The sequence below is a fragment of the Physeter macrocephalus genome, chromosome 11 (assembly GCF_002837175.3).
Source record: "Physeter macrocephalus isolate SW-GA chromosome 11, ASM283717v5, whole genome shotgun sequence".
Classification (NCBI taxonomy): Eukaryota; Metazoa; Chordata; class Mammalia; order Artiodactyla; family Physeteridae; genus Physeter; species Physeter macrocephalus.
In genome coordinates, this window is record NC_041224.1 from 148,588,909 (window position 1) to 148,616,809 (window position 27,901).

At 41.4% G+C, this 27,901-nt stretch overlaps 2 protein-coding genes across 2 annotated transcripts in view; both read right to left on the reverse strand.

Moving 5' to 3' along the window:
* The window catches only part of VTI1B (vesicle transport through interaction with t-SNAREs 1B), a 23,538-nt gene extending 834 nt beyond the window's left edge, over positions 1–22,704 (reverse strand). The window contains exons 1-5 of the mRNA XM_007121859.2: positions 22,249–22,704; positions 8,019–8,077; positions 5,105–5,296; positions 2,726–2,899; positions 1,083–1,144 (exon numbers count right to left, since the gene is read on the reverse strand). Coding sequence (XP_007121921.1) covers positions 1,083–1,144; positions 2,726–2,899; positions 5,105–5,296; positions 8,019–8,077; positions 22,249–22,363 — 602 coding nt within the window. The 5' untranslated portion in view covers positions 22,364–22,704. The remainder of the gene's footprint in view (positions 1–1,082; positions 1,145–2,725; positions 2,900–5,104; positions 5,297–8,018; positions 8,078–22,248) is intronic.
* A 1,781-nt stretch (positions 22,705–24,485) lies between these two features.
* The window catches only part of RDH11 (retinol dehydrogenase 11), a 21,775-nt gene continuing 18,359 nt past the window's right edge, over positions 24,486–27,901 (reverse strand). Inside the window, exon 7 of the mRNA XM_024118319.3 lies at positions 24,486–25,970. Coding sequence (XP_023974087.1) covers positions 25,868–25,970 — 103 coding nt within the window. The 3' untranslated portion in view covers positions 24,486–25,867. The remainder of the gene's footprint in view (positions 25,971–27,901) is intronic.

Here is a 27,901-nt window from a genome sequence, read left to right on the forward strand (position 1 = left end):
AGAGGGGTTCCTGCTTTAGGATAAGTAACTAACTAGAAGCTGAGTAGTGCCTTTCAATCTCTTGTGAACTTCTTGCCCTTTTTACTCTCTTCCTCTATGGGTATCTTTATAAAGGTAGGTAGTAAATTTTTTGAAGCTCTTATACTCTTCTCTTAACACAAAAAATCTCATCACTCTAAACTGAATGTATTCCACTATTCCACAAGGAATTTGCTGCTGTTTAGGAAAATCTCACGCTCCTGCTCGTTTCATGACTCGGTTGTAGTTTGTTTCACGCATACCTACACCCACTTACCCCAAATTCAGTCTCAGTGGCAATACTTCCTTTCTGCCCCTGGTTTTGTTGCTGTCACTTACCTCCACGTTTTTTTTTTTAAAGGCAACTTCTACTAACAAGACAGAGCTCCCAAATAAGGGGTTGACTCCCATAAAGGGCAAGCAGAGCCAAAAGCAAGTACGAAGCAGTAGCAGTGAAAAGTTTTCTAATTAAGTTTTTACAGATTTATTTCCAGGAATATGAAGCTCTATTCCCATGTGCTGTCTTCTCTAAGGAAAGTAAGCTGGGATTAAAAGTCCTTCCAGGGACTTCCCTGGTGGTGCAGTGGTTAAGAATCTGCCTTCAACGCAGGGGATGCGGGTTCGATCTCTGGTCGGGGAACTAAGAGCCCACATGCTGCGGGGCAACTAAGCCTGCGCGCTGAAACTACTGAGCCTGCGCACCACAACTAGAGAGAAGCCCACGCACCGCAACTACTGAGCGCGTGCACGGTAACAAAAAAAAGATCCCGCATGCCGCAACAAAGATCCTGCGTGCTGCAACTAAGACCCGACGCAGCCAAATAAATAAATAAATAAATAAAATAAAAGTCCTTCCAGTGGACAAACTTTCCACTGCTCTAAATCAGAGCAGTATATATACTTTTAACAAAGGATTTTGTCCTGGGATATTTAACTATACGATATCTTTTATTTCTTCTGCTTTATTAGCACCTTTGCCGGTCACTGTTTAAAGCTTTGACATTCTTGGTTGAAAGATATTAGAATTAAGAGAAATTAATCTTGTGACTATTTTTAAAACTTACTTTCTGGACATTGAACGGAGAATCTTCCGGCTTTTGCTCAAGTTTTCACCTGTGTTTACCAGCTGAGAAGAGAAAATAGCAATTATTTCCCGCTTCTTTCGAAAGTACACACTGTAGAATTGAACATTCCTAAATTGACAGTGGGCATTAAGGGGTATATGTTGAAAAACTCCCAGAAATCAAATCAATTTAAATGATGGCCTCTCCATATAAGTAGAAGAAACTGGAAAGGACAATATACTTTAGTACTCATCAAGTAGGCCTAGGAATTATTATATCCCAAGGTGGCTGTGGGGAGACTTCTGGGACTGGGCTAATCCTTCACCTTGACTACTCAAAGTCTTCCAAGTGTACCTGCCAGTAACTGAAGTCACTGAGCAACTTAAGATTTGAATTTCATCAGCCAAACTCCAGAAGAGCCTCTTGAGTTAATGTTTGTTTTTGCGGGCTGGTGGACTACCATTTTGGGGATCTGGTTCTTTCTCCTTTTTTCTTTATCCCTTTAAGAGACACACTGAATTGTGAAAGGAAATAAATATTTTTTTAAAAGCCTTTTTGATTCCCTTTTGGTTGCCTGTTACTAATCTATACAGCTGGAGGATATTTCAACAGATGCCACCTGCCCTCTGTTCCTGTTCCCCAGTGGCCTTGTTAAGTTGATCTCTCAGCTCATTCCTCAGCTTTTAAATTCAACTAATCCACCTGGTAAGTTCAAAAGTGAAAAAAACATACAATCTGTAAACAAATTGCCTTCTCTACAGCTTATCTTGAATTTGGTACTTTATTGTGAATTTTCACTAAGGAGGGAAGGGGGCATCATTTTGACTTAATTTTAAGAATGGAGAATTACAGCTACTAAGCTGGAAAAATAACTCAGTGTGGGGATTTGAGATGATTTTCTCATATATCTAAGTCTTGCCCACAGTATCTGTTTTTCAGTTTGGACCTGCCTCATGCTCTTAAGAATACAGCATTCCATTGGCAAGTTGTACTATTTTTAAAATTCCTTTGCAGATGGTACAGAAAGGAAGGAATGAATTGTTTTCCAGAGCCTCTTAGAGTGTAGTAGATTAGACACCACAGTATAGTCATCATTTGGCCTGAGTATTTGTTTTCTTCTCACAATGATCTCCCTTACCTTAGGTAACAGTAAAGAGTTAGAGCCCAGAATTGAACCTCTATAAATTGTCAGTAGTACTATTTTATGACATGTGGAAAATAGCCTTGGCTCTAAATGACATGAAAGCATCATCTACTTTAAGAGATCTTAACTTTCCTAAGAATAGCAGATGTTCTACTAGACATATGAGAAATGAAAATCTGATTCATAATACAGGACCTCGTAAAAAGGATGGAGTGGCTACAATCTTATTTGACAATCTTCAATAAACGCAGAAATTGGATTTCTGCAGTCCACCCCCCCCGCCCCCCCGCCCCATGACTTCTAAATCTTAGAAGTAAAATTACTTCCAAGGGATATTTTTCAGCCAAGCAAACTACAGACAGAGAAAAGAGTAAGAACCTAAAAGGTCATACCCTGAATTTGGAACTGTGGTAGCTTCTGGCACTAGCAAGGCATCGGGGTGTAACGGGCCCACCTACTTTCCCCACTCTTGCCCCTCTCCCCATCCACTCAGACTTACTCTACTCTTGGTACGTTCCAACTGTTCACGTTGCTCCCCCAGCTCTTCTATGATTTCTGAGCCAATCTGGTCAGTCTCTGCAGCAATCCGATGAGAACGCTCAATACTCTGGGTGGCCCGGTTCAGGCTGTCAGTGCCTTGCAGAAGCAATGCCCTTTGAGACTGTAGCCGATTCTGACAGCAGTATGGAAGGGAAATGTTATACTTCTTCCATTATAAATGAAGTTATAAGAAGGAATATCGTGTGCAATAATTTTCATTACTTTTAAGACAACCGAAGATGCTAACAAATCAAACTAAAAGAGAGCCTGGGATTCAATCTAGGATCATAATACCTCCCAATTCACTGCTTCTTACACTTAAGTGAGGCAAGAAAAGGATTAAACACATCAGAGCATTTTCCCTGTACTCCTGATGAATTTGAACTGGTTCATGGGCTTTCTGGACTAGCAACTTCTGAGAGGCACTGGCCCTGATGTGGGGTGCAGTAGCTTCCCCAAAATGCATACAGCCTGAATTTTGAGAGTGCAAACCAACTAAACTCTACAGCCCTAGAAATAGTTTAATTCACTGAAAATGCCCACTGATTGGTATTGAGGATTGAGGGACCATGAATAAGCTATTTGTTTTCAGCACATATAGAACTCATTTAAAAGTGTGAGACACTACCACATTCTGGGAAAAAAGTGGCTACACTCTTGGTAAGCCTCCAAAAGAATTTCACCTTAGGCCAAACACAGAAAACAAAAACTGAAGTTGTTGCACTGTGGTGATTTGCTCTCAGGGAAGGTAGTATCTGGAGCCAAGAAAGCGGCCCTAATTTCCCAAGCACCCTATTTCTAAATCTCCACCAAAGTTTTATTCCACCTATAATCCTAAGCACAGAAGGCATAAAGACAGAAGTAGGCTTTGTCAGGCCAGAAATAACCACTGACAGAAATGGATGCAGCTCTAAGTTCTCAGCTATTCAAAGCACGCATGTGCACACACTCAAAAAGGGGCTGGCTCACAAGGCCTATTACTGAGCAGGTGACTATTAGCACTAGACCCCACCACCAAGAAGGCAAAAGATGCATTCCCAGATCAGAAGCAACAAGAAGGCTTTTCAGTTCACATATGGCATATGAACAAGTGGATGAGGAAACCACTGAATGAGGCTGAAATAAACCCCAGTTACATTGGCTTAAAAGCAGCAGGAAAAAGGGTTTTTAAAAATAAAAGATGGGGATTTTCAACTGATTAGGCTTAAGAAAGAGCAGGAAGAGACAGTAAGGTCACACAAATCAACCCCAGATTCGGAACAGTAATTCTACGGAAGGTGGTTTGTATATCTAAATAGTTTCTGAAACTAATAATTTTAAAGCAAAATTATTATTTGGAATTATCTCCCCCCTTTTTGTTTTCAGGGCTTTTTGGGTCACAAATGACCAAAGTCACTATACATCTTTCATCTCACTTTAACAAGCTCTACTTGCCAGCCTTTTCTCACCCTCCTTTCACAAGTGAATTTTGAAAATTTAACATTCTCAAATACTCTAGTTTTGACATCAGGAATGTTAGGCTAGTATCACTTGAATATCTCTTAAACTATATTCAGGATGTATCATGAAATAGGATTTGTTTAAAATTGTGCCATTAGCCTTTCTACATCCGTGCAGTCTGCACTTGCGGCCCCCGTTCACTTCTCTCCCACATTACTGGTCAGGCCATTTCTACTTTGTGCTGTGGAATATAATCCCAAATGTAACACATAAAATTTAATCTTTGTGAAGTTTTATTCCTTTAACTATGTTCTCTAGACAGTTTGAGAATACAGGTTTTCGGGGCTTAGTCAGTCTAATTTTATAAATGAGAATACTGGAGGCTAGAGAGTCAGTCTGGCTCACTTTCCATCACAACAAAGTAAGGTGTTAGCCCGCTTTTTGAGAAGCAGCCTGCTTTCTCTACTGTATCTGGGCTGTTGGGCCATCTTGATATAAATGTAAGGGAAGGCATGGGTTAATTTTGTAACAATACTCTGATAAATTAAAAGCCTAACTGAACTTTGGGGGCATATGTGAGAAAGAAACTGGATCAATGAATCAGACTACAGAGTCCAGATGTAATATGAATAGGTAACACTTGTATATCACCACTACACACCAAGCACTGTTTTATACATAAAGGATATAAAGAAATCTAAACAAGCAAATTGTTTGGAATGATCTGCATTAAATTCAGTAGAGGTGGGCACCCAAGGGGAGAAGGGGAATTGGATGCAAGAAAGAGGATAAGGTGGAAAAAAAGAGTCAAGTATGCACTGATAACATGAACTGTACTCCACAATGTGGTTAATCATTGTACCACAGACCAGTAAGGGAAAAGATAGCTGAAGCTTACCATGTGCTCATTCTCTACAGCATATGTACCATATTTCATGTCTCCTCGACCCCCAGGAGTGGCTGTCAAAGGTGTGCTTCTCACTTCCCGATGGAGTTTGGCAAGGTCCTTCCGGTAGGTTCGAAGCTTAGACATCATAGGGTTACGAAAAGATAGGGGGGCATAACGTAGTTCCTCTTCCATCTCTGCCAGCTAGGAAGGCAGAAACTGGTGAGTAGATGGCCTGCTTCTGTTCTCTCTCATATGGGTAATATGTCTAGTTTGGACTAATCAAACCACAGACCACTGTAAATAGATACTCAACCATATGGTCCAGGAGGGCAGGAACCACATGTGACACGTTCACTTCATTACTCTTAGTGTCTGGCACAGTGCCTAGCAGGCATAGAACAGGCCTTCAAAAAGTATGTGATGAATGAGTGAGAAAACTAACAAGTACCTTATAGCTTATTAAACATTTTTTACATGCATTCTCTCATTTAATCCTCACAACAGATCAATAAAGTAGGAAATACTACTTCTACTTCATATATAAGACTTGATGAAACCTGCTCAAGATTACATAACAAGAGAAGTCAGGATTCAACAATCTTCAAATTCTCTTTTCAGTATACCAAGTTCTTAGCCTGTTATGGTTCAAGCGCTATCATGAAGCACTCTGTGATCTACTGTACTAAAAATGATAGGGGTATGGCATCAAGGTTCTTCCCTTCCTCCTCCTTCTGAAAATCAACTGTTTGTCTCCATGTCAGAATAACCAGGGGTCCAAATCATTTCCATTTTTTCTGGGATAAGTAAACTGTAACACCTAGACCCAATTTACATGAAGCCATAAGTAATTTTCATCTGCCTGGGATGGCCAGAGTAGGACTGGTTAATTTTTTTAAGTTCAGGGAAAGAAAGTATCTAAGCACCAAACAAATAAATTGGTATTAATTAAAAGGTTTTTGAAATGCTACCAAGATGTTAAGTGAAAAAGAAGACTGGCTCTGTAACAGGTATCATGGATATGCCCAGCTGTACACAGGTATTAGAAAAGTTTCTGGTACTCTCATTATGAAGGAGATAGTTTCCACAGTCTGGTAGGCTGATCCTTCTTAAAATAGATGCAGAACAGAGAAAAGGATGCAGATAAGCTTAACTTCTCAGAACTGCATTGAGGTAAGGAAGTTGTTCTTCAGCAAGCAATAAAGAAGTTCTCTGGCTTAAAAAGAATTTTTCAGTCTGCTCTGGGGTAGCAAATACTAGGGCAACTATTTCTTTGGAGTACTACCAGGGACCTGGATTTTAGCTCCAGCCTCCTAAAATGTTTTGCTGAAGCCAGAGCACAATGATATGGAGAACAGAGGACCCTTACTTCTAAAAGGTGAGAGCAAAACTTGCTTTTTGTCTGTTTGTTTTTTGTTGTTGTTAAAGAAAAGGCACAGATTAAGAGAGAAGCAGTTCTTAAACTGCTCAGCAACCTGGACCAACATCTGACAAGCTTTGGGTCCTGACTGGGAACTCATCCTGTCTATGCATGCCTTGCCCAAGGTACCAAATCCTTCTGTCTTTTAAAACAGAAGGGAATAGGGACCTCCCTGGTAGTCCAGTGGTAAAGAATCCATCTTCCAATGCAGGGGACGCAGGTTCGATCCCTGGTCAGGGAACTAAGATCCCACATGCTGCGGGGCAACTAAGCCCATGAGCTACAGCTACTGAGCTCGCACGCCTCAACTAAAGAGCCCACGTGCCGCAAACTACAGAGCCCACTACTAGAGAGAGAAAAAAACCCGCAGGCCACAACTAGAGAGAAGCCTGCGCACCGCAACGAAAGATCCCGCATGCCGAAACTAAGACCCGGCGCAGCCCCCAAAATAAATAAATAAATAAATAAACAAAATAAAAACTACACTGGCATATATGCAAAATTCAATACTCTCCAAAAGAAACAAACAAACAAACAAACAAACAAAAGCCCTGTGGGGAACCTGGACCCGGCCCCCAGCCTGGAGGCCCCGGGGCCTGGCTTCTCAGCATACCCCATGGAGAACTTCACAAGCCAGACCCTGGGCCCCCTGGCGTACGCCCCATACCCCAGCCCCGTGCTGTCAGAGGAAGAGGACCTCCTGCTGGACAGTCCCACCCTGGAGGTCTTGGCCAGCGAGTCGGATGAGGCCCTCATGGCTGGCCCTGAGGGGAGGGGATCTGAGGCAGGTATGTGGGCGCAAGTGGGGTGGGAGGGACTCCAACTGGAGATGGGGGTGGGAGGTTAAAGGAACTGTGTCTTCCCAAGCAACTACTATATATACTCCAGCGCCGAGGGCAGTTCCCAGATCTGCCATCTGCTGGCTGTGTTGCCTTGGGCAACTGTCTCTACCTCTCTGTGCCTTGGTCTCCTATCTGTACAGTAGGGACGACAGTAATAGTGTCTGTTGCTGGTGGTTGGGAGGATGGGGGGATCATACGTGTCAATGAGATAGCAGTGTTTGGCACAGAGTTTGGCACTCAATAAATCTTCACCATCATTATGGAAAAAAAAAACAAAAAACCGCCAAACCAGAAGGGAACATGGCTAGAACCACCTCTGAGCTCCATTTTGTGTGACAGTAAGTTTAACAAAGGAGAATAACTGATCTTAATGGCCAGCTTTTAAAATGAGATTTTAAAAGACCACCCAGGTAGAAGTATGAGAATGTCTTTATTACAGCAGCAATGTATTGTCAAAGACTCATTTCAGGAGAGTCTCCAAGCTTTACCCATTTGTGTTTGCCCCTCAACACCCAGCCCCATCAACTGGCCTCATTTGGTAAGAAATAATCAAAAGCAAGATCAATGGACAGGAAGAGTTAATCTGTGATCAGGTCACAAGCATTACTTCTGGAAAAGACCAACAAACAGGAAGAAGATATAAGGACTTGTTCCTTGTTCTCACCGTTTCATTTGCTTCCTGTTGCTTTTCATCAAAATCTCTGATCAACTTCTTCTTCTCTTCTGGAAAAGACAGACAAGTTTTCAATGCTCAGTCCTGCTTCCAAACATTCCTAGAGGCTATACCCTCTGCTTAGAATAAACTCCACATTCCTTTCCTGAGGGTACTACTACAGTACTTAATCACCCCTAAAAGACATTTAGAAACACAGGGGAACTAGTTATCACAGTAACTGGGGGAAAGGGAGAGGGGCGGTATTACCATTGGCATTAAGTGTCCAGGGAACAAGAATATCTATGCTACGGACAGTCCTGCATAACAATGATCTGGCCCCAAAGACCAATAGCATCCCTACTAGGAAAGACAACAGGTCTAAATCAATCATTATCAGTCTTTTTTCACCCATCCTAACAGAGGGACCAGGAACACTTTCATCAATAAGAATGTTTAACAATACTAGTTCTCTGAAATCTTTGTCCCCATTTTCACTCCCACTGTAAATCACATCTCTATATTAACCCTTATCCACTGCTGTTCTGCAAAACAAATTCAAAATCCACCTACTCTGCTCGCTAGAGAGACTGCATGGTATACAGCACAAGTTTCTTAGCCATACCCACTGGCAGTGATATGGGAAATGACGTAAAATACCAGACTCACACAGGGAAAAAGTCACTCCTCGTTCAGTACTTTGCATCATATCATTTTAGTGCTAGTATGTCTTTAACACCTAAAAATTACTAATCTCCCCTTTTAACAAAAACAGAACAGGCTTTAGCTTCAAAGCAATAACATCTAACTAAAACAGCACTGTTTTGCCTTCACTGTATTTTTTCTGATCATTTAGATAGGTTCTATAGATTTTCCATTTAAGGTAGTGATGTAAAATTTCCTTTTAAAGTAACTTTATGTATTAAATAAATGCATTTTACATGAAATACTCATATAAAGAAAATGATTAATTATAGTAAAAATGGTGCTTGGACACAGCAAAAATGATGAAGGGAGTACTGGCATGCTGTCACCTGGTAAACATCTGTATGGGGGAAGTGCTGGTGAGTAAAGGGGCTTAAGTTCTGGTTCTAGCTTTGGGCCTGACTCAACATGTAAGCTTGGATAATTCTCTTCATTTCTTTGGGACCTAACCTCCTCCCTTGACTATAAAGTGAGGAGGTAGATCATACCTAACAAGCATATCTTTTTTTTTTTTTTTAATTTTTTTTGGGCTGCATTGGGTCTTCGCTGCTGCACGCGGGTTTTTCTCTAGTTGTGGCGAGCGGGGGCTACTCTTCGGTGCACAGGCTTCTCATCGTGGTGCCTTCTCTTGTTGCGGAGCACGGGCTCTAGGCACGCGGGCTTCAGTAGTTGCGGCTCGTGGGCTCAGTAGTTGTGGCTCACAGGCTCTAGAGCACAGTCTCAGTAGTTGTGGCAAACAGGCTTAGTTGCTCCACGGCAACTAACCGGTGTCCTCTACATTGGCAGGCAGATTCATTTTATTTTTAAGCGTTCTCTTTTTAATTAATTAATTTTATTTTATTTTATTTATTTTTGGCTGCGTTGGGTCTTCATTGCTGTGTGTGGCTTTCTCTGGTTGCGGCGAGCAGGGGCTACTCTTTGTTGCGGTGCGCAGGCTTCTCATTGTGGTGGCCTCTCTGGTTGCAGAGCAGGGGCTCTAGGTACACAGGCTTCAGTAGTTGTGGCACCTGGGCTTCAGTAGTTGTGGCTCACGGGCTTTAGGGCGCAGGCTCAGTAGTTGTGGTGCACAGGCTTAAGTTGCTCTGCGGCATGTGGGATCTTCCCAGACCAGGGCTCGAACCCATGTCCCCTGCATTGGCAGGCGGATTCTTAACCACTGCGCCACCAGGGAAGCCCCTGGCAGACGGATTCTTAACCACTGCGCCACCAGGGAAGCCCTAATAAGCATATCTAACAAGCAAAAATTAGTCCTATTTATGAGGAGTTTTTTTTTTAATGTATACATCCAAATGAATGTTCTCCCTGGAAATCTATACATAATCTACTTATTACCACAAAGTTATCATTGCTTATAATATTTTTTGAACTCATCTTTTGGAATTATGTTCACAATCTGGGGATATAGTTTTTTTTAATTGTCGTAAAATATATACATAACATAAAATTTACCATTTTGACCGTTTTTAAGTATACAGTTAAAGGGCATTAAGTACATCCACAATGTTGTGAAACCATCACCATTATCCACCTCTAGAACCTTTTCATCATCCCAAACTGAAACTCCATACCCATTAAACACTAACTCCCCATTCCCCCTCTCCCCAGACTCTGGTAACCACCATTCTACTTTCTGTGTCTATGAATCTGACTATTCTAGGCACCTCATATAAGAGGAATCTTACAATTTTCACTTAGCATAATGTCTTCAAGGTTCATCCATACTGTAGCATGTATAAGGACACGGTCTTTTAAAAAGCTCAATGTGATTTCTAAATACAAGCCAGCACTTCCATCAACTGAAGAAAGAGCAATCTTTTCCAATGCCAAGAAAACAGCTGAGTTGCGCTTACAAAGGGATGGCACGTGGGTACTCAACATGCTGTCCTAAGATTTTCTTGGATAATTCTGTTTACCCTGATTTTCATCTCACACCTTGACTTTAAAGCCAAATACCATGTAAGATGTAACACCACTGTAATGCTTTATATGGATTTACATTTTGTTAATCATTTTTTACATTTTGTTACAGCATCTAGCATGTCAGCTGTCCACTGCTTTTCAACTGATCATAAATCATTTTGCTTGTGTATATTCTATATTCTCAAACTGAGATCAAGCTCCTTCTGAGTAGAGAAATTTACTTTTTCTTTTATACATCCCATAGCTTTTTCTTTTATACATTCCATAGTACCTGGTAGGGTACTCCTTAGACACTGCTATTGCCTACAAGAGCAAATGACAATGCACCCTTTACTAAGCTGCCTTCATTGTCAATGTGACATTCCCTAAATAGGTACTCAAGGTAAACTATTTCTCACTACACACCACTCACAAAAACCAGGGTTTTTTGTTTAAAAAAAAAAAAATAGGAGAAAGTTCAGCCCTGGCAAATGGCCTACATCTTGACTAACCATGATGTAACTGAAATAAGTGCCAAAGCAGCTGTTATTATCCTTGAGTAGTCTGTGTTTTCAGCTATCAGCAGTGAAATAATATCTGCAATCAAGAATGGCTACTTCCATGGAGAGCTATCATATTATTTTGTAATAAGCATTCACTAAAGTGTTGAGTGTCATCACTCCTCTGAATAGGCACATCTCCAAACTCAAGCACACTCACTTCTGATCCAAGATGACAGTATTCTCTAAGTGCATTCTCGTCCTAGATTTTTCTACATCTCTATTAGTCATAAATTCTCCTCCTTTATTCTTTCTTTGTTAAAAGACATGAAAATCTGCATTCCTGAGAGGCAAATTCTAGAATGACTCAAAGAAAGTGGCTACATAAATAAGAGTGGGGCGGGGGGGAAGGTGGCAGCATACAGAATTTTGATCCTTTCACTAACTTCCCTGATTGATTCTGTTATTCTCAGTCTTTTTGGAATACTCTGCTCTCTATCTGATTTCATAAGGCATGCATTCTACTAGGAGTGCTCTACAACTTACATACTTTTAAAGGTTCAAGAGATCAAACCCCTACCCAACTGAGAGGTATCAATAGCTGTTCCTTTATGCTTTAGACTCAGAATTGTGAAATCAATGACTATTAGAGCTGAGATGGACCTCAGAGATCATCTAGTCTAACCTTCTCATTTAGCAGTTGAGGAAATTAGAGCCTGGAGAAACTGTCTTCCCCAAGAGGCCACAGAAAGAGTAGATGTGTAGCAACACTAGCTCCAGAATGCAAGTCTCCTGACTCCCAACCCAGTGCTTCTGTACACTATAGTGTTGAGGGGCATTTTCATGCTCCCAGGGTATACAGGTATAATATGTTCAAACCTCTTAACCTCTTAATTTTTTATGGAGTTAGAATTAACACTACAATCAACTACAAAACAACAGGACTGATACTGGGTAGAACGGACACCAGAAACAAGAGTGAGCTACTCCAAATAACACTATCCCCTACCCCACATGCCTTCCCAAACCCTTCACCTGTGACTCACTCTGAAGCTGAATGTTTGGTAAATTGGGTGGATGGCCACACAATGCCCCGGACATGGAATAAAATGGAAACACCCAGCTCTGAAAGTGCTAGAGGAAGCCCACCTCATGTTCGACCAAGGTGGCAGCCTCTCTTTCTTATAGGCTATTTGAATTGCCAGCCCAAGAATGACTAACCTTGGTCCATCAGAACTGTGGAAATAACTTCAGTTTCACCAGGATCTTTAAAATCTGTGATTAATGTTTTTGGCGCCCCATTGTGGCATTTCTAGGACCTACATCCTCTTTGTAGACCACATGGTTACCTGATCCTCTGTAAGCCTGTTTTCTCAACTATAAATAAATATAACGGTACTGACCTCGTACAGTTGTCTGAAAGAATTAAAAGAGACAATACACGTAACAAACACATAACAAATGCCAGGCATATTAAGGGTTCAATAAATAGTAACTACCACTGTTTTTTAAAGTAAATCCCTAGGTAGGAAAAACTAAGCAAAAACAAAATTCACCAAAGAATATGAAGAGTGTTGGAAAAATTAAAATTCTGCAGTTAGTGAGTAATTGTGTTTACCAACCTGTTACATATGGTCCTTCATAGTTATTATTTTTTCTGGTTTCTAAAATAATGGAGTCTCATGTATAGATACTGAGATTTAAGTGAATTAAAATGAAAAACTTTCAATAATTTTTTTTTTTTTTTTTTGCGGTACATGGGCCTCTCACTGTTGTGGCCTCTCCCGTTGCAGGGCACAGGCTCCGGACACGCAGGCTCAGAGGCCATGGCTCATGGGCCTAGCCACTCCGCGGCATGTGGGATCTTCCCAGACCGGGGAACGAACCCATGTCCCCTGCATCGGCAGGTGGACTCTCAACCACTGTGCCACCAGGGAAGCCCTCAATAATTTTATGATGTTCATTAAGACATGTGTCTTCAGGTGCTACAAAACTAAAACTAAAAATCATGACTATAGGTACTTACTCTATTAATTGGATAAGAATTTATAGCAGTCTGAGGTATTTGGAGAAACATTTTCATATGTTGCAAAGCTAAGACTAGAAATTATGGTTGTAGGTGCTTAATGTAATAGTAAATGGATTAATAATTATCACATATGCTAATGGGTTGTCATTGTCATACAAACTTCCTAAAGTAGGACACATTGTGTCTGTTATCCTATCCTTTTTTTAAATAGGCATATATATATATTGATTTTAAAAGTGGTGAAACTGTGGAAAACATGGTAGAATAGAAATAAAATCACACTGAGTTTTAATACCCAATCATATATTATTACTATTTTCTTCCCAACAATTCACAGTATTTATACAATCATTCAACAAATATTTATAGAGCACCGAGTATGTACTAGGCACTGTTCTAGGTGCTTAGGATACATAATTAACAAAACAGACAAAATATGGAGCTTATGATAGAAGAGGGAACACTTCCAAAGTTTTTTAAGAGGCCAGCACTACGCTGATACCAAAACCAGTGAAGAACACCACAAGAAAATTATAAGCCAATATCCTTGGTGAACACAGATGCAAAAATCCTCAACAAAATAATAGCAAAATGAATGGCATTTTCTATAGAAATAGAACAAACATCCAAAAATTTGTAGGTAACCACAAAAGACCCCAATTAGCCAAAGCAATCTTGAAAAAGAAGAACAAAGCTGGAGGCATCATGCTTTCTGATTTCAAACTACAGCTGACCCCTGAACAACAAGAGTTTGAATTGGGCGGGTCCACTTATACACAGATTTTTTTTCAATAGTAAATACTACAGTACTACATAACCTGTGGTTGGCTGAATCTGCAGATAATGAGGAAACTTGGATAGGAGGGCCAACAAGTTACACTCAAATTTTCAGCTGTGCAGAAGGTTGGTGCCCAGGGTCAACTGTATATTACAAAGCTATAGTAATGAAAACAGTATGGTACTGGCATAAAAACAGATTCAAAGCTCAATGGAATGGAAAAGAGAGCCCAGAAGTAAGTCCATACATATATGGTCAATTCACTTACAAAAAAGGAGCCCAGATATACAATGGGGAAATGTATTAGGAAAAGCCCAGTCTTTCTCCCTCCTATCTTTCTCTCCTGTATAGGAAAAAACCTAGTCCTTCCTCCTGTTGTTTGTTTCCCATGTGTCTCCTTTACTACTCACACAGAACACTTCACTTTTGGTCACTGAATGTATGGGTTTTTTTCCCCACAGCAGCAATTCTCTGAGATACCAGCTGGGTGTCCTGCAATTCAACTCAATTCTGACGCTATCTACCCAGAGACAGTATCAGATTCCAGAGGTTCAGGGCTCAGTCCCACAAGACTGGCCCCACCACCACCTCAGATGCCAATTGCAAGTAGTAGGTCCTCAGGTTACCCACAACTTCTGTCCAATTTGGTTACAAACTGGAGGTTCCCATAACCCCCTCCTCAGATTCAATTAATATGGTAGAGAGGCTCACAAAACTCAAGAGAAACACTTACTTAGGTTTACCAGTTTATTAAAGGATATGATAAAGGATACAGATGAAAAGCCAGATGAAGAGAGACATAGGGCAAGGTCTTGGAGGGTCTCTTTCCCCTCCTGTTCTGTTCCGCAGGACCTTCTGTCCCTGCAGAGTTGAGGTGCACCACCCTCCCAGTGTGGATATGTTCAACCACCTGGAAGCTCTCTGAGCCCCATACTACTGAAATTTTATGAAGGCTTCCTCACATAGACATGGTTAATTATTAATTCCATTTGAAGCCCCTTTCCCGTCTCCAGAGAAGTGGGGAGCAGGACTGAAAATCCAAGCTTCTAATCATGGGTTGGTCTTTCTGGTGACCAGCTCCCATCCAGAAGCCACCCAGGAGCCCACCCAGAGCAGCCTCACTGAATAAAAGATGCTCCCAGAAATTACAAGGGTTTTAGAAGCTCTGTGCCAGGAGAGAGAGAAATATTTGTTTCCTGTTCCCTCACAGAAAAGGACAGTCTCTTCAATAAATGGTGTTGGGAAACATTTGACAGTCACATGCAAAAGAATGAAACTGGGCCACTATCTTTACACTATATACAAAAATTAACTCAAAAAAGATTAAAGACTTGAATGTTGACAATGATATTTTGGATTTGGCACCAAAAGTAAAAGCAACAAAAGCAAAACTAAGCGAGCAGGGCTACATCAAACTAAAAGCTTCTGAGAGATCCTAGGCAAAACATTCTCTGGCATAAATTACACCAATGTTTTCTTAGGTCAGTCTCCCAAGGCAATAGAAATAAAAACAAAAATAAACAAATGGAACCTAATCAAACTTACAAGCTTTTGCACAACAAAGGGAATCATAAACAAAACGAAAAGACAACCTACGGAATGGGAGAAAATATTTGCAAATGATGCAACCAACAAAGGCTTAATTTCCAAAATATGCAAACAGCTCATACAATTCAACAACAACAAAAAAAACAACCCAATAAAAAATGGGCAGAAGACCTAAATAAACATTTCTCCAAAGAAGACATACACGGATGGCCAGTAGGCACATGAAAAGATGCTCAACATCACTAATTATTAGAGAAATGCAAATCAAAGCTACAATTAGGTAACACCTCACACCAGTCAGAATGGCCATCATCAAACAGTCTACAAATAACAAATGCTAGAGAGGGTGTGGAGAAAAGGGAACCCTCTTACACTGTTGGTGGGAATGTAAATTGGTGCAGCCACTATGGAAAACTGTATGGAAAAGAGTTGCCATATGATCCAGCAATCCCCTCCTGGGCATATACCCAGACAAAACTATAATTCAAAAAGATACATGCACCCCTATGTTCATAACAGCAGTATTCACAACAGCCAAGACATGGAAACAACCTAAATGTCCATGAACATATGAATGGATAAAGAAGATGTGGGGTGTGTGTGTGTGTGTGTGTGTGTGTGTGTGTGTGTGTGTGTAAATAAATAAATAAATAAATATATATATAATATGGAATATTACTCAGCCATTAAAAAGAATGAAATGCCATTTGCAGCAACATGGATGGACCTAGAGATTATCGTACTAAATGAAGTAAGTCAGAAAGAGAAAGAGGAATACCATATGATATCACTTATATGTGGAATCTAAAATATGATACAAATCAACATATCTACAAAACGAAAACGGGGGACTTCCCTGCGGACGCAGTGGTTAAGAATCCTCCTGCTAATGCAGGGGACACTGGTTCGAGCCCTGGTCCAGGAAGATCCCACATGCCACAGAGCAACTAAGCTTGTGCGCCACAACTACGGAGCCTGTGCTCTAGAGCCTGCAAGCCACAGCTACTGAAGCCCATGCACCTAGAGCCCATGCTCCACAACAAGAGAAGCTGCTGCAATGAGAAGCCCGCGCACCGCAAAGAAAAGTAGCCCTGTAAAGTAGTCCGTAAAGCTCGCTGCAACTAGAGAAAGCCCATGCACAGCAATGAAGACCCAATGCAGCCAAAAATAAATTAACTAAAAAAACAAAACAAAACAGGGACTTCCCTGGCAGTCCAATGGTTAAGATTCTGTGCTTCCACTGCAGGGAGCAAGGGTTAAGATCCTATATGATGTGTGGTGCAGCCAAAAAAAACCCAGAACAAAACAAAAACAAAAAACAAAACCAAACAAAAACAGACTCACAGATATAGAGAACAGACTTGTGGTTGCCAAGGGAGAGGGGGTAGGGTAGAGAAGGAATGGAAGTTTGGGATTAGCAGAGGCAAACTGTTATATATAGGATGGATAAACAACAAGGTCCTACTGTATAGCACAGGGAACTATATTCAATATCCTGTGACAAACTGTAATGGAAAAGAATAGGAAAAAGAATACATACATGTATAGCTGAGTCACTTTGCTGTACAGAAGAAATTAACACAACATTGTAAATCAACTACATTTAAAAAAAAAAAGGCAAAAACTATACCAGAAAATACATTGCTTGAAAAAAAAAAAAGCTTCTGGATAGCAAAAGGAAACTATCAACAAAATGAAAAAAATTTATTTACTGGGAGAATATATTTGTAAATCATGTATCCGATAAGGGGCTAGTATCCAAAATATATAAAGAACTCATACAACTGAATAGCAAAAACCCAAACAATCCAATTATAAAAATGAGCAGAGGATCTGAATAAACATTTTTCCAAAGAAGACAATACAATGGACAACGGGTACATGAAAAGATAGTCAACTTGACTAATCATCAGGGAGATGCAAATCAAAGACACAATGAGATATCACCTCACACCTGTTAGAATGGCTATTATCAAAAAGATAAGAAATGACATGTGCTATAGAAATTCAAAGAAAAGTATGGCTGATAGCAGTTTTAAATGCCTTCATTAAAAGGATCAAATTAAGCAGTTTAAACATTGAAACTTCTTGTTACTTAAGTAACAAGAAATAAACAAGAATGCCAATACATGCTGGCTGTGTGATTCTTTTAATATCATATGAGAAGGCATCTATAAGAGTGAACTGATTATCCATTTAACTAACTTCTTCAGGGGTCATTTTTAGAATTAGATTTGCTTATGCTTCCCATTAACAAAAGAAGAATGATTCTCATGTAAATGTTAAAATTTTAAGCAGTGTTTTATGGACTGAGGCCAACATTTTCTTCTGGAGAAAGTAGTCTCTACAATTGGAATGTAATTAATAGAAAACCATGATTTGATTTTCAAATCATTAGTTTTGTACATAAGCGTTCATTCAATGAGTACCTGTTGAACATATCTACAGAAGATTAAATTGGCAGGTCAGATTTCACCTGCAGATTTGCTCTGCTTGGTCCGTAAAGCATTTGAAATATATCTGAGTTGGTGGCTCACAAATAAAAATCAAAAGGCTTCATGTATTAAAAAAAGAAAAAAAGAAAGAAAGAAAGAAATACCATGTGTTGATGAGCTTATGTCCTAGTTCAGTGGCCTTCAAACTTGACAGGCATCAGAAATCCCCCAGAGGGCTGTTAAAATAGACTGTTAAAACAGTTAATGATTCAATAAGTCTTGGGTGGGAACCAAGAATGTGCATTTCTAACAAGTTTCCAGATGATGCTGATGCTGTTGGTTCAGGGATCGTACTTTGAAAACCACTGTTCTAGTGAAAGGAAGACAAATAATATACTATAAACATCATAAATATGTAAAGTGTCTGGGCTTCCCTGGTGGAGCAGTGGTTAAGAATCCACGTGCCAATGCAGGGGGCACGGGTTTCAGCCGGTAAGATCCCACATGCAGCGGAGCAACTAAACCCGTGCGCCACAACTACTGAGCCTGTGTGCCACAACTACTGAAGCCCACACGCCTAGAGCCCATGCTCTGCAACAAGAGAAGCCACCGCAATGAGAAGCCCGCGCACCGCAACAGAGTAGCCCCCACGCACCGCGACTACAGAAAAGCCCGTGCGCAGCAATGAAGACCCAACGCAGCCAAAAATAAATAAATTAATAAATTAATTTAAAAAAATATGTAGTGTCTAGTGTTAGAAGATACGTGCTCTAGAAAAAAAGGGAAAGTAGTGCAAGGTAAGGGTAGTTGTATACAGAGCTGGTATTCTTATGTTTTATTTAAATAAAATGTCCAATTTCCCATATAATAGGAATAATGGCTAATCGCTGTTACTACTGTTAGGCGGTATTTTAAGGGCTTTACATATATTAGCTCGCTTGATCCTCAAAAAATCCCTATGAAGTAAATATAATGACTGATTCCCATTTTGCAAGGGAAACTAATTATGTTAAAGTAAGTTGTTCAAGGTCACCAAGCTATTAAGAGGTGGATCTAGGATATGAACTCAGGCAGTCTGGCTCTAGAATCCTTGCTGTTAAATATTACAATACACTGCCTTTCAACTCATGTATCTTCTTCATAAATGTTATTTTTATTTTTTATTTTTTTGCGGTACGCAGGCCTCTCCCGTTGCGGAGCACAGGCTCCGGACCCACAGGCTCAGCGGCCATGGCCCACGGGTCCAGGCGCTCCGCGGCATGTGGGATCCTCCCGGACTGGGGCACGAACCCGTGTCACCTGCATCAGCAGGCGGACTCTCAACCACTGCGCCACCAGGGAAGCCCATAAATGTTATTTTTAATGGTAGCAGAAGAAATATCTGTCAGGCTAGAATGGACATATGTTCTCTATTCTATATAATCACTCTTGATGTTCTCATCCACAACCCAAACAAGCCTGCTTCTACTCTTACATTTCTTAAAGTTATCATTCACTCAACTGACCAAGTGAGAAAATGCAGACATCCTTGAATCTGTCTCCCTCACTCCTCATGTCCAATCAGTCTGGTTAATTTCTGTCCAGAATCACCTCTTGGATTTGGGACTCTCTAGATTCCCATGTTACCTAGATGACTGCCACAAAGCTCCTAACATGGTCCCTGGTATACAGATTCTTGTGCCTCTCTTTCATTCTCTACTCAGCCACCAGCATTCTCCTTCTAAAATTAAATCTGACCATATTAGTCAGCTATTTGAAATCCTCTACTGATTCTCCATATCAAGTCTAGATGTCTTAATGTGACACTTAGGTCCCTTAACTGTCTGGCTGTGTCTTACTTTCCTCATCCATTACTATTCTCCCACACATACCTTTTATTTTTTTAATGAAAGTGGCAGCCACTCTTTATTAAGAATCTTTTTTTTTAACATCTTTATTGGAGTATAATTGCTTTACAATGTTGTGTTAGTTTCCGCTGTATAACAAAGTGAATCAGCTATATGTATACATATATCCCCATATCCCCTCCCTCTTGCATCTCCCTCCTACCCTCCCTATCCCACCCCTCTAGGTCCCACACATATCTTAAGCTCCAGTAATAGTCGTGAATATTTGATATTTTTCTTCCTTTGTTGCCTCTTCCCATTTCCCCTCTCAGGCAGACTCCTGTTCAACCCTTGACACTCAGTTAGAAGTTCTCCTTTCTGTGAAGCTTCCCTCTTGCTCCCCCACGCACATGTTAGGTTTTTTTCGTCATGGTCTCAAAACTATCTGAGGACTCATCACACACTTTGCTGTAAATCTGCTCCCATTTAAGGCAAGAATTCTTGGAACTTCTCAGGGCTCAGGACACTTACTGATACGTAATTCTCAATAAATGTTTATTGAAAAAAACTGAATTCAATTACAGAGCATAAGCTAAATGCAAGGGATGTGTTATGTACATTATTCAGTGCTTCATAATTTATGGTGGAAAATAAAGCTTCATAGGTGGAAAGCCTATGAAGTAGTCTCAGGACTAGAAAAAAGAGAAATCAGAGATGAGGCCTGGTGTGTTTGCTTAATTAAATTCAACTTATTCGACAAATATTTATTGAGAAGTATGAATAAAGTAGTGAATAAGAAGACTAAAAGTTGTTGAAATTCTTATAACCTGTAGATATGTGTATATTCTATTTACTTACTCATTGAACAGCTAAGCATTACCAGCAACTCGTGTTAGAGTATTTTGCACTTGGGTAGAAATTCACACCTTTTTGAGTGTCCTCTTTGCAGGAATTAGAAGTTTAGGTAGATGACAAAAGTGAATATAACTAACTCAGTTTTCTATTTTTCAAAACAGAATGTCCTTTTGCATTATTTAGCCTTACCGAAATAGACATTGCAAAATTTAACTCAACACGAGGCTGAAAAAATGGTCTATTTTTCAACCATGTAGATCAGATCCCATCACTCTCCTGTTCTATATCCTTTAACTGCAAGCCACTACATTTAGAAAAAGATGCAAATCTTTCACCCTGGTCTACAAGGCCCCAAGCAATCTGGCCCTGCCTACCTCTTTAAAGCCTCATCTACTACCACTAACTATCTCCCCTGCTCATTCCACCCCAAACACACTGGCTTTCTTGTTCTTCCTAGAACATACCAAGCTCATTTCTGCTTAAGGGCCTTTGCAGTACTATTGTCCTCCTGACACTCACTTCTCCCAGATTTTTGCGTGGTTTACTCCCTTACTTCAAGTCTCTACTCAAATGCCACCTCCTCAAAGAGGCCTTTCACAGCCACTCAATTTAAAATTAGAGCCCCCCTCCCATTCCTTGGCCCTGCTTTATTTTCCTGTATTGCCCTTAACACTACCTCTTAATATTTATATATTATCATCGACCCATTAGAACAGAGATTTGTTAAGTCTTTTCACTGTAATGTGCAATATTACCAGCATCTAGGACAGTGCCTGGCACACAGCAGCCTCTCCCAGTAAATGTTAAACAAAGGTATGAATTTCATTCTCACCAGAGTCATTCAATTCATATGACCTTGGGTAACTCACAGAGCAAACACTCAAGCTTTGACACTTAAGTAAAAGCAATAAAAGTCTCATCTGCCTTGCCATCAAGATCTATTTGTCTTAAGGCAAAGAACTATAGCAGACCTTCCTATACAGATTCAACTGTTAAACTCTTAGCTCCTCCAAGCAAAGCTTGCAGTACTCTGAATTTTGAAATCAAGGGTCAAGAGACAGTCTAAGCAGAGAGTTCATAAGAGGACCACACCTAAAGACCACAATCCTGATTTTAAAGACCAATCCCCCTCAAGACTGGTTATTTACCAACCCCAAAAGTTATGATTCCCTTGGGTTCTTAACCCTTTTTGTGCTACAGATCCTTTGCCAGTCTGGTGAAAAGTACGGACCTCTTTTGAGAATAACACCGTTAAATGTATAAAACAAAATACACAGCAGAAACTAACACAACAATGTAAAGCAATTATACTTCAATAGAGATGTTAAAAAACAAATACAGAGAGCTACAAAAGAAACCAATTCTACTCAAATACCGGATCGCAGACTTAGGTCTCCTATGCTCTTCTTGCCACAGTGAAAATGAAACGAGAAAAATCTGAAAGCTACAGGAGGATCAAGAGGAAGATGACATTCCGAGGTGTATCCCTGAGCACGCTAAGTGGCGGCAGGGAGATCCTGGGCGCCGGGACCCAGCCAGCCCTAGGGGGCGTGTCTGAGGATGAGAAGCGGAGAGAAGGGAGGGAGGGTTTGGAAGGCGGGTGGGAGCTCTTCCTCCCAGAGCTGGCGGAGCTGGGTGCCCCTGGGCTCAGCCTGCCCCCGCCTCACCTGTCCCAGCCGTCCCCAGGAGCCGCTCCGGCACCCCTCGTAGGTCTTCATGGAGGCCGCGGAAGATCTCATGCAGCTTCTCGAAATGCTCTGAGGAGGCGGCTGAGGTGGCCATGGCGCAGGCCGCTCTCGAGCAGCGGCAGCCGAGATTCCGGGCACAGGGCCCGTTCCTACTCCGCCGTCAGCCACCCAGCCGCGCAGGCATCCCGGCGACCGCCGCCACCGCCGCTCAGGACGAGGAGCTTCCGGGGCCGCGGCGGGGTCCTCCCGAGCCGGAACGCCCACCCCCTGCATGCCGTCACTGACGGCGCGCCGGGCGCCAAAGCCTGATGGAAAGTCGTGCGGGCTGCGCTGCCCGGGCTACTCCTGAGGGAGCGGTGGCGCTCGGGCGCGAGCGGCAGTCTCGGAACCCCGGAATTAGCCAGTCCGGGGTTGGGAAGAGCGCCACGGCGGAAGGGACTTTGGGAACCCGCGGGCCCGGCGGCGCGGCCGCCTCTCTCCCGGGCCCCGCCTTCCGGCCAGGGGCGGACGCTGCAGTGCATGCCGGAGGCTGTAGTTCGGCACGGAAGACGCTCAGACTCGGAAGTCAAGCATTGCTCGGGGCGGTAGTTCTGCCGTCGCCGCGGCAGTCAGCGTGACGCTGACGCGCAATGGTTTGGTATCAGTAGGCGCCTGGTCGTCGTCTTCTCAGTCATCGCACTGTTTGGCCACTCTGACTTCCTCAATTCACATTCCGACTGTTAGCTTTCGGTTCTTGGAAGATAGCTGAGCCAGGTTCCTGCCTGCGCTCGAGCTTAAAGCACTTTTACTGGGGAGTCAAGTGACCAGAGTGACATTCTTTCAGAAGTGGTCCCCGGGCAGTGTGACCCCCAAAATATATGCTCAGCCTCTAGCGGCTGGGCACGCCGTGCAGTCGTTCACGCAGCAGGTGTTTCAATTTAAGCGTAGCCTTTGTGCGAGGATCTGGGCATGTGTTGAATAAAAGATTCACTCTGACCGTGGGTAATTTATGTATTATTTATATATGTAATATGTGTGTGTATACATATGTATATATGTATGTAATTTATATGTGTATTATTTATATGTAGTGAGCAAGGCAGACCTGGCTTCATCAGGTCTCTTTCTCACTAAGTGTAATATGTTAACAAAGTCTTTTCCTGCACTCCGTGGGTTTTCATGGTTTAGTGGATGACAGTTCCTATTTTCACTGATGGTTTGCCTATGGAGCCCGTTCTGAAATGTTTGCTTGGCAGCCCAATACTTAAGACTGCCCACACGTATTAAAAGACATATGACTGTTCAGAGGGAAATGATTTGGTGATTTATATCTCCTGGACCCTTATAAGACTGAGTTCAAAGACCACTGATTCAACAAACTTTTGTTGAGCTCCTAATATTCATTGAGCATAGAGACAGAGAGAAAAGTCAGGTTGTTAGTGGCAGTGTACTGTAGGTCCCATAGCATTGTGTTATAAAAGGGACAAGTACAAAAAGGAGACGTAACAAATAGCCTGGGATGGAAAACATGATCTTTGAACAGCATCATAAAAGATTAGTAGAAAATGGGTGAATGAATAATCAAATTATCACACAACCCAAGTTAATGGCATTTGAATTGAGACTGTACTGTGGCTGACTTTGGGACAAATTATCCTCATGAACAAGAAATGATTGCATAACCGAAGTAATGAAAAGTGTTTTCTTCTTTTGACTCTAATTAAGCTTTCATTTAATTGTTTTCTTCTGTTGACTCAAATTTGTTTAATTCTTATAGTTTTTATTCTGGTAAATAAAAACATAAATAATCAAATTTTTTTATTTGTCATTGACAGTTAATATAAATTAAGTAAAATATTAATTCGGTTCTGCACTATTATCAAAAGTTTTCCAATTTTTCCATAAAATGACCATGTCTAAATATATAGCCTAATGGTCAAAACAAGTTCAACAAAAGATTATTTACAAATATGAGAAGACTGTAGTCCTATAACTCTTTTCTCCACCAAAGTGAACATGTAAATTGTTAGTCCAAGAAAATCACAAACTCTATTAGAAGAATGTACTCCAAACAAGTGATGGAACAGTACCAATTTCTCAGCCTTCCTTTCGCAGCATTACTTTTGATAAACATTCTCCAAATAAATTGTAGATTTCTAGCAAATACAGTAGACATTTTAATCTTGTCAAGATAATGTAAGGAAATGCCCTGATTTTTTAATTGACTATAATGACCAATATCAGTCCTTAAGATAATTTTGCTGAATAAATAATTGGGGGGGTTTGTTTGTTTTTGTTTGTCTGGGTTTTTTTTTTTTTTTACCACATAGGTTGATTGTTGCTTAACATAGTGCCTTTCCCGTCTTACTTGAACTCAGGTGGTCACCCTCAATTCTTCTATTGCTGGACATTACTAACATATTTAGCTGTTGTGTGTGTGTGTGTGTGTGTGTGTGTGTGTGTGTGTTTTAAAAACCCTTTTCTAGTCCCTTCATTGCATTTGCATGCATTATCTTCCAGGATTCTTCTCTTTTTTGGACTTCTTCCCTGCCACCCATGTGCTTCTTGATGGGTAGTTATCAGCATATACAGAGTTCATTTTCCATTGTATCAAAGACTGAATGACACAGGTGTGCTCGGTCTCTGATCATTTACCTGCACGGGGGTCCAGTTTAATACTGTTCCTTTGTGGCTATTTTGAATACTCCCAGCTGCATAAATACACAAGAACACACACAAAGATATACTCAGGGACAATCACTAAATAGCCTTTCCCTTCTGGTTTTCTAAGAGAAACCAAGGCACAAAAAGGAGGCCTCCATGGATCTAGGGTCAGTAACTGAAGTCAGGTGGCCTATCTTCTCAAGCTGCTTCTTTCACTACCCTCTTGCTGATTTGAGAAACAGCAGGAAAATGAATGACATTTTAAATTTGAATTTTATTTTTGCCTTTCCCCAAATTTCTGCCATCCTGTAAACTCCACCAACTTCTTAGAAAAGGAAGCTCTTCTGTGGTCTAGGCATGTGAAAGTGTTTTAGCAGCAGTGGCTTTAGGTTGTCAGAGATAAAGCCATGCCACAATCCAGATTCAGTGAAGAGTTTCCTGAAAGAATCCAGATGTTGGTGCCATGATGGTTTTCTTAAGAGGTGAGGGACAAACCCTGCTCTTGAGCCAAGCCACTGTGACTCCTGTAGTTTAGCTAAGACTAAAGGATGGCCCCCTTGAAGGTTGTTTGGTTGGGAGGAACTACATTGTGGACAAAGAGGATAGAAACTAATCCAAAGTGCCAGAAATTAACCCCTGCCATAGCTTAGGTTCTCCTAGGTAGTAGGCTTCAGAAGGAAAATATGAGCTTGGAGGTCATATGAAGGTCTACTTATCCTATACTATCTCTAGTAACTCTGGCAGTAACAGGAGCAAAATAAATCTGGACAAATGCAAGGCGTTTAGATGAATCTGGCAGTGTACACTGGGCTTTTATCAGACATCAAGCAGGCAAGGCTGGAAGGTTTGCTTTCTTTGTGCTCAAGGTTTTGGCCATCCTGAAGGAGAATCATTTTGGCAGGGAGTACTTAGTAGTCTACTGCAGGCTTCTCTTGGGTCCAACTGCCATCACCTGTCAATCCACAGGGATGCCCAGCAGGTCACAGCTGACATCCCACAGCCGCCTTGCTACTGTCTCATTACGAGCCTGCGCAGAGACCCATGCCACATGGCAGTCACTGGAAAGGAAAGAGAAAGGCTTAAAGCACAGGGTTAAGAATGGAGTCTCCTCTCTGCCTGGGATAAGGAACACAACAGAAAAACAACCCAGGGATGACATGTGCTCTGGGCGCTTCACAGGACCAGTGTTTGTCCTATCTCTGCATCCTCCAATGTTTACCTCAGAGAAAATGTAATTACCATTTTAGAGCTCACTAGACCACACTGGGTCAGAATGCTTTGTTTGATATATAATGTGTATCATTTAGTCTTTATATTCCCCTTTGTGTATATATATATATATATTTATATTTAACTGTAATATCAGTGCCTGCCTGACTCCTGTGTATGTCCATTTTATTCAAACATGTCTCTAAGGTCCACTCTATAGGACCTTGTACAGTGTCATGTAGCTGAGATACTGCTATTTACATTGGTCATAGATGCTTGGAGTGGTTAAAAAAAAACCTTCTTCTTTCTGATCTACCTGCAGTTATAACTGTTTTTAAACTCAAAGAACAAGTAAAGTCAGCTTCATAACCAACAAAAGAAGTAAAAGATGATAGCAGAAAAGAAATGGTAATAACAAGGTCCCAGGTGTTTCATATACCTTCTCTTCATTGTTGTAACTACAATTGTTTTAAGTCCCCATTAAATGCAGGAGGGGTGTCCCAACTTTTCACCACCCAGAAAAGTTTCTCAAGGATAATTCTTTTACTCATTTTTGTATTCTCTGCATCTAGTACACAGCAGGGATTCAATGGAGGGTTACTTTCTTTTTTTAATGATTGAGTAAAAAGCTCACGATCTTTGATGTCACGTGAGAAACAATTTTTAAAACTATACTGTTTCAAGGGCTTCCCTGGTGGCGCAGTGGTTGGGAGTCCGCCTGCCGATGCAGGGGACACGGGTTCGTGCCCCCGTCCGGGAAGATCCCACAAGCCACGGAGCGGCTGGGCCCGTGAGCCATGGCTGCTGAGCCTCTGCGTCCGGAGCCCGTGCTCCGCAACCAGGGAGTCCACAGCAGTGAGAGGCCCGCGTACAGCAAAAAAAATTAAAAAAAGAAGAGCTACAATTCTGCAGCCTGTGGAAGAAAAACCACATTCACAGAAAGATAGGCAGAGGACTTTGTACCAGATGAAGGAACAAGATAAAACCCCAGAAAAACAACTAAGTGAAGTGGAGATAGGCAACTTTCCAGAAAAAGAATTCAGAATAATGATAGTGAAGATGATCCAGGACCTCAGAAAAAGAATGGAGGCAGGGCTTCCCTGGTGGCACAGTGGTTAAGAATCCACGTGGCAATGCAGGGGACACAGGTTCGAGCCCTGGTCCGGGAAGAACCCACATGCCGCAGAGCAACTAAGTCAGGGCACCACAGCTACTGAGCCTGCGTGCTACAACTACTGAGCCCAACGAAGAGTAGCCCCCCTTCGCCTGGCAATGCAGGGGACACAGGTTCGAGCCCTGGTCCGGGAAGAACCCACATGCCGCAGAGCAACTAAGTCAGGGCACCACAGCTACTGAGCCTGCACTCTAGAGCCCACAAGCCACAACTACTGTAGCCCACACGCCTAGAGCCCATGCTCCGCAACAAGAGAAGCCACCACAACAAGAAGCCTGTGCACCTCAATGAAGAGTAGCCCCGCTCACCGCAACTAGAGAAAGCCCGCACGCAGCAACGAAGACCCAACAGAGACAAAAATAAATAAATAAAATAAATTAAAAAAAAAAAAAAGAATGGAGGCAAAGATCAAGAGAATGCAAGAAATGTTTAACAAAGACCTAGAAGAATTAAAGAACAAACACCTAGAAGAATTAAAGAACAAACAAACAGAGACGAACAATACAATAACTGAAATGAAAAATACACTAGAAGGAATCAATAGCAGAATAACTAAGGCAGAAGAACAGATAAGTGACCTGGAAGACAGAATGGTGGAATCACCAC